The following is a 15,863-nucleotide window of genomic DNA, read 5'->3' on the forward strand; positions in this document are numbered from 1 at the left end:
AGGTCGAGACCGTCTGCAGTCACCGAATAAAGTAAGCGGTCACGGTAGGCCGTCGGAGGAAAATTTTCAGGTTTCTTTTCGATCATTATCAATGTCATGACTTCTCTGTTTTACTCCTCTTAATTACCATCCTTGCTCTCAATCTTACGAATCCGCACAAATTTGCATAATCTTTGGCGATAGAAAGAAGAATAAAAGTCCGTGAAAAGGGGCCAAAGAATCCTAGGAATCCAATTTACCTACCAAAAGGTGAAATAGGGCAGTGGAAACCGAAGTGCACTTTCACTCTTTTGTTGTTGAATTCTTGAAATCGCTGCCATACTCTGTCGCAGCAAATGGGGCTTGCAGCACCTCGCAAGTATGTTTTCACGGATTATTTCTATGTCCTCCACTATCTACCTTTGCGGTGTTCTGACCAGGCAGTGACCTAGGAAAATCAAAATCTCCCATGACCCCAATAATACCAATTGGGCACGGTCAACAAGCGGTTTCGGACACAAGATCTTGAGCTCCCAAGGATGGACACCCGGGAGCTTCTTGGGGGCACGCAATGCCGCACATGCTGAAATGTTTACTCAAGCGAGTGCATCTCACATCAAGGTTGTCCTGAAGGATGATACACTGGGCCTAGGGGCGCGGCCTAAACGTGATCCTTTAAATGAGCCCACTGGACTTGATGCATTCAAGGGACTTCTTGGCCGGCTAAACGGCAAGTCAGACGCGGATTTGCAGGTCGAGCAGCAGAAGCGCGACAACGTAAAACTGGCTCGATATGCTGCCACGAAATGGCAAGCAGTCACATTCATAAGTGGCGGTTTGCTAGCTCAGGAAAAAATGACCCCCATTGTTACTAAGGAGCCGCAAGGAACCGAAAAAGACAAGCCAGAGGACAGACTTTCTGCTCCGTTACCTGCGCCGGACAAAGATCAAGTGAGCTCTGATGGCGTTGAGGGTTCAAGCAATCTTGGAGATCAAAGCGATCACCAAAGCATCAAGAAGAAAAAATCGAAATCCAAGAGCCATCGGGAGAAGAAAGACAGAAAAAGGAAACACACTGACGGGCCTGAGTCCACCGACTCCGGAGATACGAACAAGAAGTCAGCAGAGGAAAAGAGTAAAGCCACAAGGGATGACGAAGAAAGCTCTTCAACGGCTTCTAAAGGCCCGTCGAGGGAGCGGCGTCCGATGGGGAGACATGTTTTTAGAGGCCGACATATTGCGCAGAAGAAAGCGGCTCTCATGGACGAGAAGTCTCTCAACGAGGTGAGAACCGAACACTTTGATGTTGTTTTTTCAGATCGCAGAAGCTAATGTGTTACAGATATTCATGGTCAAATCATAGCGCCGTATATATCTCTTTCATGACATACCCTAGACTTATAGACATAGATATACTCCTTACTGGTTTGGTTCGGCATTTCCTACAATCGTCCATAACGACCCTTGACACGACTCATACTTGCATGTAATACATCTAGGTAGACCGGAGTCTTTGGTGATTCAGGCCAGGTGCTGTGTCGTTATAGATTATGAGGCGTAGGGTTCGCATCAAGCAAATTTTATTGCACCAGAGCCTAAATATTCTAGGTACAGGCCTTTTCTTCTTTGTGGTTTTTCGGGAGAGGGAGAGTGGGAGGGAGGGATGGAGCGGGAATATGGCATGCGCATACTATGTACGGAGTATTATCAATCCGTCCCTTATCCCGACGTACTCATTTTTCATTGATAATCAATCATATACAACATATATAGAATTGAACATCTCTCTATGAGATGCTGTCAGACTATTAGAACAGCTACAAAGACACAAATATACCAAAGCTAAGGAAGGTGACTATGAAGTACACAGTAGATAGCCAATTCAATTTGAACAGTACCTTGGTACGAATTGGTCCTACTAGTCGCTACTTAGTTAGTATAGTATACACAGTAAGGGAAAATGACGTGGGGTGCCTGCCCACGGACCCACAACCTAGAAACCAACCCCGTCCTGGCAGCAACCTAGTTGTTACGTAGTCTCTCACGGTCTCACCACTTCGACGAAGCATCTGCATCTTCTAGCCGCTAGCTTCAAGGCTTTTGGGATATATTCACTGTCTTGGGCGCTATCGAATTATTTGGCTCTCAATCATTACCTGGTACTCAGGTGATGAGCCCACAATTGAAGCCCAGTCAAAACAAGTTCGGATCCTTTGACGTGTTCATCATCCAACTCCAGATAAATATTTCAGAAGCGGTGTCTCGGACTCGCTCTGGTCTATTTTCTACGCATCCGGTCAACGGATGTCGCCCTCCGATACACCACCAGGCCTTGTTCCATCTGGCCAGGAAAATGCAGCGCTACAACCTACAGCTACTGAAGGGTCTCTCAAAGGGCTCTGGAAACGAGCCAGTTTGCCATACAAGGCAAGGTCGTCCGTAATGCCTGATGGTGCTGCTCCCCAAGCAGCCCAAGAAACCATGAAGGAGTCAAGGGGGCCAAGGTAGATATCCCATGCGAGATTTCCCCCTCGAGTCTCGGTCTCTAACAAGCGCTCTTCTAGTATCCGTTGGGCCCCACTCAATGTTGGACTCGAACGGCGCTTACAGACTCTGGTGGTGTTATGCCATACTCTGACCATAGCGATCCTGTTAACAGCATTTTTCTTTGTGTGCGCAATCCCCTTATTCTGGCCTATCATACTGCCTTACCTTATCTATATATCCCTTTTTTCAACGGCAGCCACGTCGGGTGATTTGAGAGGTAGGTGTGACTTCTTACGTTCACTCGGCGTGTGGTCAATATATGCATCGTATTTCCCGGCCCGCTTGCATCGGTCAGAACCTCTCCTCCCAACCCGGAAGTATATTTTTGGTTATCATCCGCATGGAATCATCTCTCATGGCGCTTTTGCAGCGTTTGCTACCGAGGCTCTTGGTTTTGCAAGACTCTTCCCTGGTATCACCAACACCTTGCTTACGCTTGATTCAAATTTTCGAATTCCCTTCTACAGGGAATATGCGCTAGGCATGGGGATTGCCAGTGTCTCGCGCGAGTCATGCGAGAACCTGCTATCAAAGGGCGGCATTGATGGGGAAGGAATGGGACGTGCTATAACTATCGTCATAGGTGGTGCTCGCGAGTCTCTTGATGCTCTTCCGCATACATTGCGCCTTGTACTCAAGAGGCGTAAAGGTTTTATCAAACTGGCAATTCACACTGGCGCCGATCTTGTGCCTGTACTGGCCTTTGGTGAAAATGATCTCTATGAACAAGTGCGCTCTGAAAACCATCCTCTTATACACAAATTGCAGATGCTGGTCAAACACACATTGGGATTCACTATCCCGTTATTCCATGCCCGTGGCGTGTTCAACTATGACGTCGGTTTGATGCCATATCGTCGGCCACTCAACATTGTTGTCGGTCGTCCAATCCATGTTGTGCAGCAGCGTGATAGGGGGAAGATCGACGATGATTATATAAACCATCTCCATTCCTTGTACGTGCAGGAATTAGAAAGAATATGGGAAGAGTGGAAAGATAAATATGCAAAGGATAGGACATCGGAGATCGAAATCGTTGCTTGACGAACGCTAACAGCGACATTTATCGGAGACAAAGGATGGGGTTTGTTCTGTATCTCTATCTCTATACATATGCTTATACATACTTGTGTCTTGATATTTAGGTTATTAGGCACATAAGGTTCCAGGTGAGAACGGAATTAGGCTCAAGGTCTGACTATATCTATTATTATTATTATTATTATCATTATTAACCAGAGGGCTCCAAACGTGTACCCGTCTAAACCTGTCTAGGTTCTATCAAGGTTTTACTCAGTTGGAATGCACCAAATCTTATAATCTCAGTACTAGGCTGTTCATTTTACTTACATGCCGAGCAGCAGTGTTTTGTTAGGAGAATGTATTTATATAGTGTTTGTCTAAATACCGCATGATTGCATGTTGGATACACCCTACTACTCCTGCCGCAGAGAAGTCCATTGGCAGGAAAGGTATGTTTGACCACAAAGTCAACTAGCTGTATCAACACCTGTTCAAATAAAGGCCCAGGTATATTCCAACAGTTAGACCTAATCCACCTAGAACCAGATTCATGAAACAAAGATCCTAAGTCACCATTCCCATTCCACGATATAATGACTACTATTGGTTGCTATGACACGGTCCCAATCAACACTTCTCAAGGAATATATGTCCAGGCGGAACCTCTAGGGACCAGATTAGGATTCTCCACTACAGATCATTGGGAATAAAGGTTTGGAAAGGAATGATTATGTCCTTCTACCCTCTCAACGTATTTTCATTATGTCATTACCAATCAACATGCCTACCACCAGGCAAGCGTAACAGGAATATTGAGACAGAGAAATGGATGAAAAGGAAGCACAAGACGAAGCCAGAAAAGAGCAAGGGAAACCGGGTATCTAGATCAGTCCACACAAAAAAGGGTATTATAGAAAGAAACGTGGAATGACAACGAAGAGGGTGCGAGGTAAGGCAAGACGGAAGAGGTGAGAACCATGAGCCAGAGATTGTGTGCTGAATGGCGCGTGGCGGAAAGGCAGTCAAACCACAGGCATACTGCCTGCCCTGAGCAGGATTATAAAGGACGTGAAGAGGAAAGAGTGTCCCGCGAAAAGACGGGCCAAATTGAGAACAGAGGACGTAATTAAAGATTTCTGGCCTCAGCCAGAGCTTGCCAAATCCGTAGTGCCCGTGCTCAACCCTGGCAAACCGGTCATGGATTCAGATGCCCGCCGACTTTCTGCGGCAACGCGAACACTCCCACGAGAGCCCTTGATGAGGTGCCCACTCTCAAGGTGGTCCTGTAGCATCTCGTCCAAAATGCGTGACACATCGTCCATGCCACGCCTCTTTTCTTCCGTTTCTTCCTCTTTGAGTGGTGAACAGAGACCAACGGCCGAGTCATAAGCCGCTGAGTCATCGCCATCGGGTTGATGTTCCTGACGCCCGGGTCTTTCTTTTGTGTCTGACACGAAGGAGTCGGCTGCTGAATGGGCAAGATCTCGGTGTCGAGCAGCAGAACGAAGGGCAGCAAGCATCCGGTCCTTATCGTCTAGTTGTAGACGAAGCTCATTGATCTCCATGTCTTTCTCCCGTAAAAGAGCTAGTACATCAGGGGCGTCGGAAGTAGTGCCCCCAGCCTTCACACCTATGGACATGCGGGAATGACTGGACCGTCGTGCTTGCAGAAGCCGCCGCTCTAGAGTAGAGATATAGCGATTCTTGTCGTTAAGGTCGGCCTGAAGGGCTGCGATTTGTCTTTGGGCGCTTGCTTTTCCATCCGCAAATTCGCCAATAAAATCATCCTCCTCTTCATTCCCAAGATGAACATTTGAGAACGGTTGATTACCGGGGTAATCACTGCTGTTAGTAGAAAGAAAGGAGACTGGTCGGAGCGACGAGTGCCCGTATGCGCCTAATGTAGACTGGCTGAGTGACGAACGCAAGGATCGAGATCCAGTTTCGGTAGCCGACATCCTTGAAAGGCGACCAAGAGCGGATATGCTTCCATAGGTATTTACACCAGTAGACTTTGAACATAGAATCAAACGATTCAAATGCTCGATCCTTTCCTTTAATGCTGTCCGAGCCAGTTGCATTTCAAGCATTTGCTCTTCGTGGCGTGCATGTGCTTCTTTTTCGAGCTGCTGCTCTTCCAGCTTCAGCTCCTTCTCAGCTTGGGCCTTGGTCTGACTCTCTAACTGGTTACGGAGCGTCTGAATCTCCATACGGTACCGCTCCAGGAGAACTCTGCTTCCAGCATCACCACCACCACTACCAAATGCTTCCTCCGCGCGTTTAGCATGGCTGACAATGCTGTTCTTGGCTCGAGCTGCGAACTTCAAGGTGTTGAGCGTTTCGCCGGAATGAGACTTGGCTGTCCCTCCTAGCTGAACCGTGCAAAGAATACTGACCAGTGAGTTCCCTGACAAAGCAGGCTGCAGTAATCTCGTGAGTTTGCTGTCCCGATATGGAAGGTGCTTCCCCTCTTTATCAGTTGGGTTGCCGGTCTTATCTCTTGCTTCCGATAGTTTAGAGATAATAGTTCCCAAAGTAAGCAAGCTTTTGTTAATATGGGCGCCTTCCGTACGCCGTTCCTTGTCCTCAGCAGCGCGCTCTGAACCAGCAAGATCGATTAGACTCAGCGTTGACACTCGGACTCCACCTGGTACCAAGCCTGACCGTCTATCTTGAGAAGCTCCGGCAGGCACTCGTTCCCTGCTCTCGACAACAATTTGAACAACCGCGTGACTTCGAGAGCTGCGAGCGTTAAACTGCGTGCTACCGGTCCGCCTAGCATGGTCGCCCCTCGCGATCACACGGAGAAGCTGTGTAGGGCTTTGAACAATCTCTTCTTTCAGTGGCGTGGCATATACACCACGTTTGCTGTCTTCACGGAGCTTGATTTCCTCCTGTTGAGGGGCAGCGGTTCCGCCAGATACCGAGGCTGACAGCAGATCGTGAATTTTCTCGTTGTATATCTCCAGATAGCTGACACGCAACAAGAACTCTCGATGTGGTGTTTCCCTAATGAAGGAGAATATGTCTGTTATTGCCAACGGTATCACTCCCGGGGAGGTTGCAGTTCCTTGCATGGAAAACGTCTTGCCAGTACCAGTCATGCCGTAAGCGAAGACTGTACCATGATATCCTTCCATTACCCGCCTCACTAGACGTTTCGCTGCAGAGTCGTAAATCTTCGCGTTATGTTCATGAGGTGAGAACACATTATCTAACGAGGAAATAGAGAAGCGTAAGCCACGTATTCCTTGCTGTGCCCAAAGAGGATACGAAGGATATTCTTACCAAACGAATAATCGCCGCCCTCCTTTCCGTTATAAGAGATGAGGCCGTGCCTCCCATCTACTGACCATTCAGGGGTCTTTGCGGTTTCGGCACCATTCACATCAGGGCGTACTCGGACGCTCACGATGACATTTCCCTTTGTCTCTTTCGGCCTCGAGTTTGACTTTGGTACGCCTTCATCGGCATCTTCAAACGTAGTTGCACTAGTTGAGTAAGATCCTTGCGCAGATGAGCTCCTGCTTTGTGAAGGGGAGCCTTCCGCATCTCGAGCTTCAGTAGTCGAAATGGATTTCGCATCCCCAGCGCCACTCAGCAACGATGCGGTTTTAGAACTCCGGTAACTACTGGTGGTTCCAGTACTTAGTCTCGAGCTTTTCCTGCCCTTTACACTCCCAGATGGATGGACGACGCCCTGTATTCCCGATATTGAAGATGCAGTAGAAGGGCGGCTTCCTGACCTAGGTGGCTGAGGAAACGCTGCAATGCTGATGGTTCGTCGCAGCGATTTATCGGGGCTACTCGGAACCCGGCTACCGGCCACGGTCCGCGATGTGCTAGTATTGGTCATCGAGTTAGACAGGAGGTGTCGTCCTAGACTTGCTCTAGGGCTAGAAGGGGTGCGCGTCTTGAGGGCCGTTTGGGATGGGGACGGCGCCCTTGACGTGTCAGATGCAACAGGAAGGCTTTTCCGTGACCTAGGAGCTGGAAATTGAGGACAGGGCCCAGCCGAAGAGTTAGAGGCCGTCCGCGACGAAGGCGGTAAGGTCGACATTCTCAAGTGACTGTCTGTTATATGAGGCTTATTATAATACCATGCGGTGTTGGCACATGGACTTATCAATCGGTGTTTCTTGCGGCGGCCATCCGTATGTGTCCGGTTAAAGTCCGAATTCGCGCCTATATTAGAAGATATGAATCTGTTAGACTTGGCAATAAGAGGCTATCAAAACATACAACAACATCACCAGATGACTGGCTTTCAGATTGGAGTGCAACACATTGTTACGCGTTTGTGCCTCTGTGGAAAGGAGCTTGTTTGATATGTGAAGAGACAGGGGGGCAGTAGAACGATAACAGGTATACTCGGCTGTCAAGGTCCAAGCTATCGAGACTCACCTTGCTTTGGTATGAGGCAGTTCCGTCTGTCGAAGGCCGATTCTCAAGTCGGACGTTTCCGCAAATCGTCCAAAGACTAGTAGGATGTTGCGGGCTGAGATAAGGGGACTGTAACGTAAACAAGCGCCAGCCTTTGCGCACGACACAGATGTGTCCGAAAGCCCTTGCTGGCTGGGTCTCTTGCAGCGTTGGGCACGTGTGTAGGTTATGGGCCGACGTCAATTATCCCGTTTCAGCCCTGGCAGGTTTGAACAGGCTTCTTTCTTATTACGACAACAGCGAACTGGAGACCGGCACTGCCAAGTGATGGATGGCGTTTGAAGAGGGGGCGCTGATCGGGAACGTTAATACTTGAGAAGAGGGCCTGTGTGCAAATCAGACATGACCCAAAGAATGGCTAGACAAGTAATTAATCGCTTCAGATAGGCAGGATACCCAGTACGCCGCAATCCGCCTCGAACGCGAGGCGTTGGGTTGAAGGAGGCTCCAAGGGTTGGTCCTTTCAATCTTTAGTGCCGCACGGGACGGGTAAAAGGCCGGGAGTCAGGTTATGAGGGGCGTAGTAGCAACTTAACCCACTTCCTGGTTAGAGCAAGATAACTAATTTTTTTTTTATTCATTTACTACTTAGACTATACCGTCGTACAGTGTGATGATGCTGGTAGTAGTTGAAATCATTACCGGCACCAATGAGTTGACTGTTGCTTCCACCGGTACCGTATAGCATGTAACCCCAGTATACACCCCTATGTGGTGCAGTTTAACCCTCTCGGACGGTGGACCTTTCTGGAGCCTGAGATACCGGCCAAAAAAACTAAAGCTAATCAGGGATCCAACAAAAATATGCGGGAACTTTGTATAGGATACCTCCTATACGGTACTACCTGGAAACTTACAGTAAGTTATGGATCTATACCCAAGGTGCCTAGGCACTCGGATGGGGTTTCTTAGTAGAAACTCAATTACCGGACGATGTTTCATCTAGTGCTAGGGCTCAAGTATCTTAAGATTTAACTCGAAAATTCCCCTGGTAATTCAAGTTGTCGTATTCGACATCAATACCCATCCAGTACCAGTGTCACACTATAAAACAAAGTAAAGTAGATGTGTTGCCCAGACACATTGTGCAGTTTGGAACTCCGTCTCTACGTAAATGTATATGCGGCAGTTCTAAGTACTTTCTTTTGAATTTCAGCACCACAAATTTGGACATACTTAGCGCAATGAAACAATTACCTTCCCATTGCATCGTTTTCACTGATTATTCCGCAACACGGTCCCTGAATTCCCAAAGGGTAATATTTTCGGATGAGGCACTGTTCTGTCATCTCGAAGTTAAGCAGTGACAGTCCGAATAGAAGTGCAATGTCTGTGCTGTGTACCTAGCTGTTAAAGGAGATTGAGCATCAGTTGCTGTCTCATTTTTAAAACCCCTCTCAAGTGGAAATCCTGTCGGAGGGACCAGACGCTAACAGACGGAGGCCGTCTTTTAATGTTTAATTAAACCTCCGTAAGGGGCTTTGGCGTCTTTATCATCTGTAGCAGCCATCCACTTACCAAAACGCATTTCACTTCATATTATTTATTAATACTGCCCTATATTCCCTTCAAATACTTGTCTCGAAAGAATGAGGTGGCTAATTTCCTTGCCCGATCCAAAGGCGGCTGAATAATATTTACATGTGTCCTGCAGGATATGATAATTTCCATCAGATGCAGTGTGCAGTACAGAACACTTATGTTCCCACGATAGGGGGTGGGCTTTGTCGATCAATTTCTCCATGAAGGTATCAATGTCGATCCCTGCTACTGAGCGATCCTGCTTGCGTTTCCGCACATACGATGCCAAGAAAACAGCATACACAAGCGTCAACCCTTCTAGCCACAGAGCCCGTTGGACGAACACATGCACACAAGAAATCTGGGGGATTTCTCCTTGTCTGAGACTTATGTGGAATAATACAGCTGACCCCTTCGAGTCATGATGGTTCCGACTCCACAACTGTTAAGGTTTTGACGATCACATGAACCCGCGAACCATTGAGCGGCTGGTGTTAATTCGACAACTTTCTGCTGAACTTGCAACTCTTGATTGAGTCCGCATCGATTTGCGATAATCACTCAGTTACTTTGTCGCTAATCTCACCCGCATATCTGGGCGCAATCCACACTGTCGATGAGCGGGTCTTATCTCAAGACATGAAGTTCACCAATGATGGGCCGATTGCCATGTCCCTTCCTTGATGGTGTGGCACAGGTCGACACTGTGGGAGATCAGCGCCCTTTTCCTGCGTCGGATGAATTTCTATATGCCTCAGGATACCTGACATATATTGTTGCTCATCCTTGAACTCTGTATGACTCGGATATCCCGATGAACTTATGTTTAATTTCCCCCGAACCTTCTGATCTTTGACCAATGGCATGGCACAGTATCCTAAGGTACCAGGAAAATGCAAGTATGACCGTGTGCGACTGGGAAGAGAAGACGCACATGCGTTTATCAGTCCCTTGCCGCGCCAAAATCCAATTGTCGAGCGGCATTTTTAAAGGAAGTATCGTCAAGCTCCCCACCTCGCCTCGTTAAATCATCGCCCATTTTTTTGGTTCCGCCAACTTTTCTAGGAAGATCTTGTTTCTTGGTTGGCTTCGGTTCCGCAAGCCACCAGCCGTGTTGTAGGATTTGGCAGGCGGTGCCTCGTTTTCTGGGATCCAGGGTACACATCGACATGAGCAAATCTGCCCCAACAGGCCCAGCCGTGGGAAACTGCCGGAGAAAGAAATCTCGACCTTGTAAAGGCACAATATGATTCGGATCGGCAGGTATGTAATTCGGCAATCTAGTCACGCCTGGCCAGTTCTCCTCAGTTGGTGTCCCGAAGGCTTCGCAAATCTTGGAGATTTGATCCAAGTCTGAATTCCCTGCGACAAATGGAACCCGTAGAAGGAGCTCAGCAAAAACCATTCCCATGGACCAAACGTCGACAGCTCCAGAATACTGTCGCGCACCGAAAAGTAGCTCGGGAGGTCGATACCAGCGTGTGATCACCTGGTGTGTCATATTCAAGTATGGGTCGGCGAACGACCTGGCCAAACCAAAATCTGCCAGCTTGACCTCGCCGTCAGCGGCGACTAGAAGATTGTTTGGTTTGATATCTCGGTGCAGGATGTAATTTTCATGACAGAACCAAACACCCCTGGCAAGCATGCCCATCCAGGCTTTAACATCGGCGGCACCGTAATGAATATTGCTATCCCTGATGAGCATCTCAAGATCACCGCGTGGCAGGTATTCGAGGACCAGATTGAGGTTTTGATCCTTGGACGAGAACACATCGTGGAGTGCAATTATATTTGGATGAGAAAGCTCTTGGAGATATTTTACCTCTCGAATAGCGTCCATAGAAAGCCCATCTTTGTATTCAGCATTGACCTTAATCTTCTTTATTGCAACAAATGACGATGGGTCGGTGCGGAGGTGTCCAAGAAACACTACAGCATAAGTTCCCTCACCCAACTTCTTATCTGTGATTTGGCCATGATTAGTATCGTAATGCTGGCACTACTGAGATAGTAAGGGAAAGAATTATGGAAATGAAAGAATACGTTTGACAATGGAACTAAGGCAAGTGATGGGGGTTCAGTACCTTTTATGTACTTGTGCCTCACATCGTCGTTAAGTTGCTCCGTGATTTCACGGTCAGGGTTCTTCATGCGCTGGGGCGACGATGAGCGCTTCGTCTTGTTAGGTGGGTTGATGCCAGAGTCATTCTCGAACTTATTGCCTGCATTTGAGCTTGAAGCTGCAACTGATGAAGCGTGGGGGACCAAAGGCGAAACCGCCATCGTCTGCTTATATGCCCTCAACCCAATGGATAGGGAGAGAATGATTAGTATCACCGGCGCAGCAGCAGCATGCCAGAGAGCGAAGACTGATGGGCAGGGAAAGTTAACAGCCAAGAATGTCGGTCTGGTTGGCAAGATATAGCACAAGTTGCCTTGAGTATATATGAAGCTAGGATCAAAGTTCGGAGTTTTGTTGATCCCGGGACTTGCCCCGGAACTGCGCATCCCGCCGAACTTTTCTCCAGGATGGTCGGGACCGACAGCGAAGGCATCTAACTCTTAACTACGCTACCAAATCCGGACGATTATCAGCGACGGGGAAGGGGCCCGATATTTTTATTTTTATTTTTTTTTTTTTTTCATTTCCGTACCCTCCCAGATCTCGTGTTTTACAAAGAATTGTCGACACTCTTCAATCCACATCTCCGAGACCGCATCGGTTGTCCTGAAGAAACCCCGACGACAAAATGGCGACGCGCAGCTCGCACCGCTTGCCCTTGCAAGTGATGAGATCCTTGACGACAAGCAAACAGTTCATACGAAGTTTTCATAAGAACACGGGCGCCCCTTCTCTGCCGTCACCCACTCCCTTTGTTCCTGATGTCGAGACTTTTCTTAAGTTGATCGGTCGTGGGATGCACAAGCATGCGAGCAAGCTACCTTCCTGGGATAAGCTATTCACTTCCAGTTCCTCTGAACTTCGGGATCTAGGCATTGAGCCAGCACGCCAGCGACGTTACCTGCTTCGCAAGATGGACAAGTTCAGGCAGGGGATCTATGGGCCGGGTGGAGACCTGGAGAACGTGGTCGATGGCGTTGCGCAGCTTCGAGTTGTTGAAGTTCCGACACTGAACAAGGAGACATCGCACCCTTTGAATTCCTCGGCTACTTTATCTCCAGGGATGAAAAGAGTCATTGTCAACATTCCGCCGGATGCTTCTGAATATACCCATGATCCCACGAAACCCCTCAAGAAGTTTGCGCGCATGAAAATCACTGCCGGTTCTGCTATCAGCGGCCCGTATCTTCAACCGATTAAAGGAACAAATGGTAGTGCAGCCCTAATCAAAGTCGAGGAGGGCATGTGGGAGGACAAGCTCGGCCACAAAGTGGACGGTGGTGAAAGGAGACGTGCTGAAGTTCGGGCTAAGAAGCGAAGCGAAGAGAGGAAGAAGGGAAACTAAGGACCACGACACAGAACACACACATACTTGTCTTTCCCACCTCTGTTGTATCTTAAAGGGCGCTTATATTGCAGTCATGTCACATGTATTATATTTCATAGATTAACGGTTATTCCGGTTGTTGACACTGTTTTCCATCGCGTTCAGGAAAAGTATTATATTTGTGGTAGGATGGCTGTCCCATATAACGCCTGTATGGGACAGTTAGATTGGCTATAGATACATTAAGGCTTCTTCAAATGCGAGCAAACCGCGTACCCAGAATACAATCTCACTCATTGTCAACCCTAGATCAAGACATTGGATTGAAGTACTGTACAAGCAGCCATTACATGAGAGGAAACCGGTCATTAAAGCCCCAAGGGAGAAACATAAGAACAATTCCATGAAAGACTGTTATCCAGTCATTTCCATCATATTACATAAGAGGTTTGAGAACAATCACAAAAGGCGGTTCTATGCAGTAACAGAGGCAGGTCGTTATGATTTAACGGCGGTAGCGCGCTTCTCAAATTGAATGATAGACTTGCCAGCAGGCTTGGAAAAGAGAGACTAGAATTGGTCAGCCTTGTCAATCGTAGCCACAAAGGTCGACGCATGCTCGCTTTGAAGATAGCGTGACTTACCGAGTAGTCTGTTTCCGGGATATCCTTGACGTTTGGCAGGTTGCGGAATTTGAATAACCTCACCAAAGCCGCGGTAATTGCACCAAGCTGCACGTAGGCGAATTGTTCACCAATGCATCTGTGACGTCCTGCACCGAATGGAAGGTAGGGGCTATTAGTGCCTTTGCTGACAAGACCATATCCATAATCAATTTGATCTTCTTCTTCCGCATTGGCTGCAATAGTCTCATCCCAGCGGTGAGGATCCCATTTGAGAGGGTTAGGGAAATATTCCTCTGATCTTGCGGTAACACCAGGCGATGAAAGGACATTGTGACTGGTTGGAATGACATATGGCGTGCCATCCACAGGCATTGGGTTTTTGACTGCGCGGATGATTGAATGGATCGGCGCGTGAATTCGTAGTGTCTCTTTGATGACCTTAGCGTGCAAGTCAAGCTTCTGCAAATTTTCATAAGTAAGAGGTGGAAGATCTGACCCGAGCACACGGATCTGTTCGGCATATAACTCTTCCATGATTTCTGGATTTCTTGCAAGGTGCAAGACTATCCATGAAGCTGTCGATGAAGAAGAATGCTGGCCAGCCATAAGCAAGGCAATCATCATGTGTGCGATTTCCTCGTCTGGAACAGGAGTGCCATCTTTGTAAACGCAGGACATGAGGTTCCAGACCATATCCTCAGAATCCTTCTTGTTTCCACCCGTACGGCGTTCTTTGACAATCTCCATATAAGTTTCGGTCATCCTTTTCTGTGCAGCATCACGTTTCCGGTTGTGAGGAAGGGGTGCCCAAGGGAGCATGAAGTTGATAGGAGCAAACCCCATGTCAAGATCATGGTATAATTCGGCGAAAGTAGAATCGAACCGACTCCGGACTTCCTTTCCTTGAAGAGAACGTGACGCAGTGTAGATGGTAATCTCTGCGATGGTTTTGCAGACGTCAAAAACGCCACTTGATCCCTGGAAAGCCGCAGAATGCTCGACAAAGTCATCTACCTCGTTGGTGATCAAACGAACGTACGAACGCAGGGCATCTGATGTGAGACCGAATTTGACAAACTACAATCATCAGTATACGTGTCAATACTCTCTCCATGCTCAAGCTCACCTTCTTCTGCTCCATAAGTTTGGCATTGGGACAATCATACACCACGTTACGCCCAAAGACAGGGGTTGTAAGTGGGGAGTAGACTTCTTCAGCACAGACATCACGTAGCTTTCCGTTTAAAATGAAATCATTGCCCCTGGTTCCCAGATAAACTGTTGTCTTTTTGCCGAGGAGAATGAAGGTGAAGATATCGCCGTACTGTAGGTAGACACGAGTCAGCATAAAAACAAAAGATCGATACTTTCATATTACTAGTCCATACCTTTGCGCGACAGTCGAAGAAGAATTTATAAGGATCCATGCCATAGCTAATTGTGCTACCTATGAATGGAAACCAGTGAAACACCAGAGGGGGCTCATTGGGGTTCTTGAATAACAACTGTCTTAGGACATTGAGAATGATGGAGACAGCCAGCAGGGATGACAGTCCGATCCCCAGGAGTACTAGAATTGACGTGTTCGAGCAGCGCTCGCAGAGGCTGTCGAGAACGACCGCGAGCAGGCCCATGATGGGACAAAAGCGGAAACAGAATGACCGGAACAGACAATTGGAGTGAGTTGTGAGTTGGTTATGTTCACAAGGGAAGAATGATTAAAGCAGAGGCACCTTCCTAGCCCTCGGCGTGGAAGCGCGACAGATGTGTGAATTGCTTGCAACAGCGCAGGAAAGTGCACTTTTGGGTAAGTACAAGCAAGAGAGAAAAACGGCAGCACGCCACTTGCCAGTAAGTGAGCGCCCTTAGTAAAGTACTACTAGTAGCCTCGACCCGCTCACGGATTCTTGGTGGGCGTACCAATCTGAACGGCTCCGCGCCCGCGGCTCCTCCCCTAGCAGGAACTGGACAGTCCAAAAGTCTGAAAGGTACTGGTACGTACTACCCAGCCGCTCCTCCGAGTGGATCCAGGCCCGTTCCTGCCCCTGGTACTCCGTACGTACATAGCTGCACAATACGAAATACGCATTTCGCTACCCAGTTACTCCTAATTAGTAGTTAGAATCTAACTAGTGGTAGTACTCCATACTAGTACTATTATACGTTCCCATTGTGTACTAGGAGCGCCGATTCATCCTACCCTCCCATGCTATACATTGTGGAGTATATGACTCGTCCTAATCGCTCTGTTTTTAAAGAGAACAAGCCCGAC

The 15,863-nt window shown here is 47.9% G+C and overlaps 7 protein-coding genes across 7 annotated transcripts; 4 read left to right on the forward strand and 3 right to left on the reverse strand.

Moving 5' to 3' along the window:
- Positions 1-64: 64 nt before the first annotated feature.
- Positions 65-1,641, forward strand: pxr1 (telomerase inhibitor/ribosome biogenesis protein PXR1). The gene is made up of 3 exons (XM_025528660.1): positions 65-358; positions 432-1,263; positions 1,322-1,641. The coding sequence occupies exons 1-3, from the start codon at positions 336-338 to the stop codon at positions 1,340-1,342; spliced, it is 876 nt and encodes a 291-aa protein (XP_025385597.1). The 5' UTR covers positions 65-335; the 3' UTR covers positions 1,343-1,641.
- BO83DRAFT_92376 (uncharacterized protein) lies at positions 1,421-1,821 on the forward strand. Its single transcript, XM_025537708.1, has one exon. It carries the CDS (start codon positions 1,530-1,532, stop codon positions 1,770-1,772), a length of 243 nt encoding a protein of 80 aa, XP_025385598.1. The 5' UTR covers positions 1,421-1,529; the 3' UTR covers positions 1,773-1,821.
- Positions 1,822-2,021: 200 nt separating this feature from the next.
- Positions 2,022-3,872, forward strand: BO83DRAFT_418998 (diacylglycerol acyltransferase type 2A). The gene is made up of 2 exons (XM_025534855.1): positions 2,022-2,483; positions 2,544-3,872. The coding sequence occupies exons 1-2, from the start codon at positions 2,284-2,286 to the stop codon at positions 3,568-3,570; spliced, it is 1,227 nt and encodes a 408-aa protein (XP_025385599.1). The 5' UTR covers positions 2,022-2,283; the 3' UTR covers positions 3,571-3,872.
- Positions 3,873-4,691: 819 nt separating this feature from the next.
- On the reverse strand, positions 4,692-7,609 carry BO83DRAFT_390956 (putative kinesin family protein (KipA); the record flags this gene model as incomplete). The annotated part of the gene is made up of 2 exons (XM_025532882.1): positions 4,692-6,763; positions 6,838-7,609. The coding sequence occupies 2 exons, from the start codon at positions 7,607-7,609 to the stop codon at positions 4,692-4,694; spliced, it is 2,844 nt and encodes a 947-aa protein (XP_025385600.1).
- Positions 7,610-10,456: 2,847 nt separating this feature from the next.
- kin28 (TFIIH complex serine/threonine-protein kinase subunit KIN28) lies at positions 10,457-11,799 on the reverse strand (the record flags this gene model as incomplete). Its single annotated transcript, XM_025527736.1, has 2 exons — positions 10,457-11,478; positions 11,601-11,799. The coding sequence occupies 2 exons, from the start codon at positions 11,797-11,799 to the stop codon at positions 10,457-10,459; spliced, it is 1,221 nt and encodes a 406-aa protein (XP_025385601.1).
- Positions 11,800-12,075: 276 nt separating this feature from the next.
- On the forward strand, positions 12,076-13,098 carry BO83DRAFT_342548 (mitochondrial 37S ribosomal protein mS41). Its single transcript, XM_025528661.1, has one exon. It carries the CDS (start codon positions 12,267-12,269, stop codon positions 12,981-12,983), a length of 717 nt encoding a protein of 238 aa, XP_025385602.1. The 5' UTR covers positions 12,076-12,266; the 3' UTR covers positions 12,984-13,098.
- Positions 13,099-15,415, reverse strand: BO83DRAFT_365490 (cytochrome P450). The gene is made up of 4 exons (XM_025529672.1): positions 14,980-15,415; positions 14,718-14,915; positions 13,610-14,668; positions 13,099-13,535 (listed from the first exon to the last, which is right to left on the reverse strand). Exons 1-4 carry the CDS (start codon positions 15,223-15,225, stop codon positions 13,464-13,466), a joined length of 1,575 nt encoding a protein of 524 aa, XP_025385603.1. The 5' UTR covers positions 15,226-15,415; the 3' UTR covers positions 13,099-13,463.
- Positions 15,416-15,863: the final 448 nt, after the last annotated feature.

Source organism: Aspergillus eucalypticola (assembly GCF_003184535.1).
Source record: "Aspergillus eucalypticola CBS 122712 chromosome Unknown BO83scaffold_21, whole genome shotgun sequence".
Classification (NCBI taxonomy): Eukaryota; Fungi; Ascomycota; class Eurotiomycetes; order Eurotiales; family Aspergillaceae; genus Aspergillus; species Aspergillus eucalypticola.

What these genes read in the sequence shown, in the direction of transcription:
- pxr1 (XM_025528660.1), top strand. Translation starts at nt 336, where the DNA reads ATGGGGCTTGCAGCACCTCGCAA. An exon ending in GGGCTTGCAGCACCTCGCAA is followed by an intron (nt 359 to 431) that starts GTATGTTTTCAC and finishes GCAGTGACCTAG; the next exon opens with GAAAATCAAAATCTCCCATG. An exon ending in ACGAGAAGTCTCTCAACGAG is followed by an intron (nt 1,264 to 1,321) that starts GTGAGAACCGAA and finishes AATGTGTTACAG; the next exon opens with ATATTCATGGTCAAATCATA.
- BO83DRAFT_342548 (XM_025528661.1), top strand. Translation starts at nt 12,267, where the DNA reads ATGGCGACGCGCAGCTCGCACCGCTTGCCCTTGCAAGTGATGAGATCC.
- BO83DRAFT_418998 (XM_025534855.1), top strand. Translation starts at nt 2,284, where the DNA reads ATGTCGCCCTCCGATACACCACCAGGCCTTGTTCCATCTGGCCAGGAA. An exon ending in AAGGAGTCAAGGGGGCCAAG is followed by an intron (nt 2,484 to 2,543) that starts GTAGATATCCCA and finishes GCGCTCTTCTAG; the next exon opens with TATCCGTTGGGCCCCACTCA.
- BO83DRAFT_92376 (XM_025537708.1), top strand. Translation starts at nt 1,530, where the DNA reads ATGAGGCGTAGGGTTCGCATCAAGCAAATTTTATTGCACCAGAGCCTA.
- BO83DRAFT_365490 (XM_025529672.1), bottom strand. Translation starts at nt 15,225, where the DNA reads ATGGGCCTGCTCGCGGTCGTTCTCGACAGCCTCTGCGAGCGCTGCTCG. An exon ending in AACTTATGGAGCAGAAGAAG is followed by an intron (nt 14,669 to 14,717) that starts GTGAGCTTGAGC and finishes TGATGATTGTAG; the next exon opens with TTTGTCAAATTCGGTCTCAC. An exon ending in TCCCGGAAACAGACTACTCG is followed by an intron (nt 13,536 to 13,609) that starts GTAAGTCACGCT and finishes GACCAATTCTAG; the next exon opens with TCTCTCTTTTCCAAGCCTGC.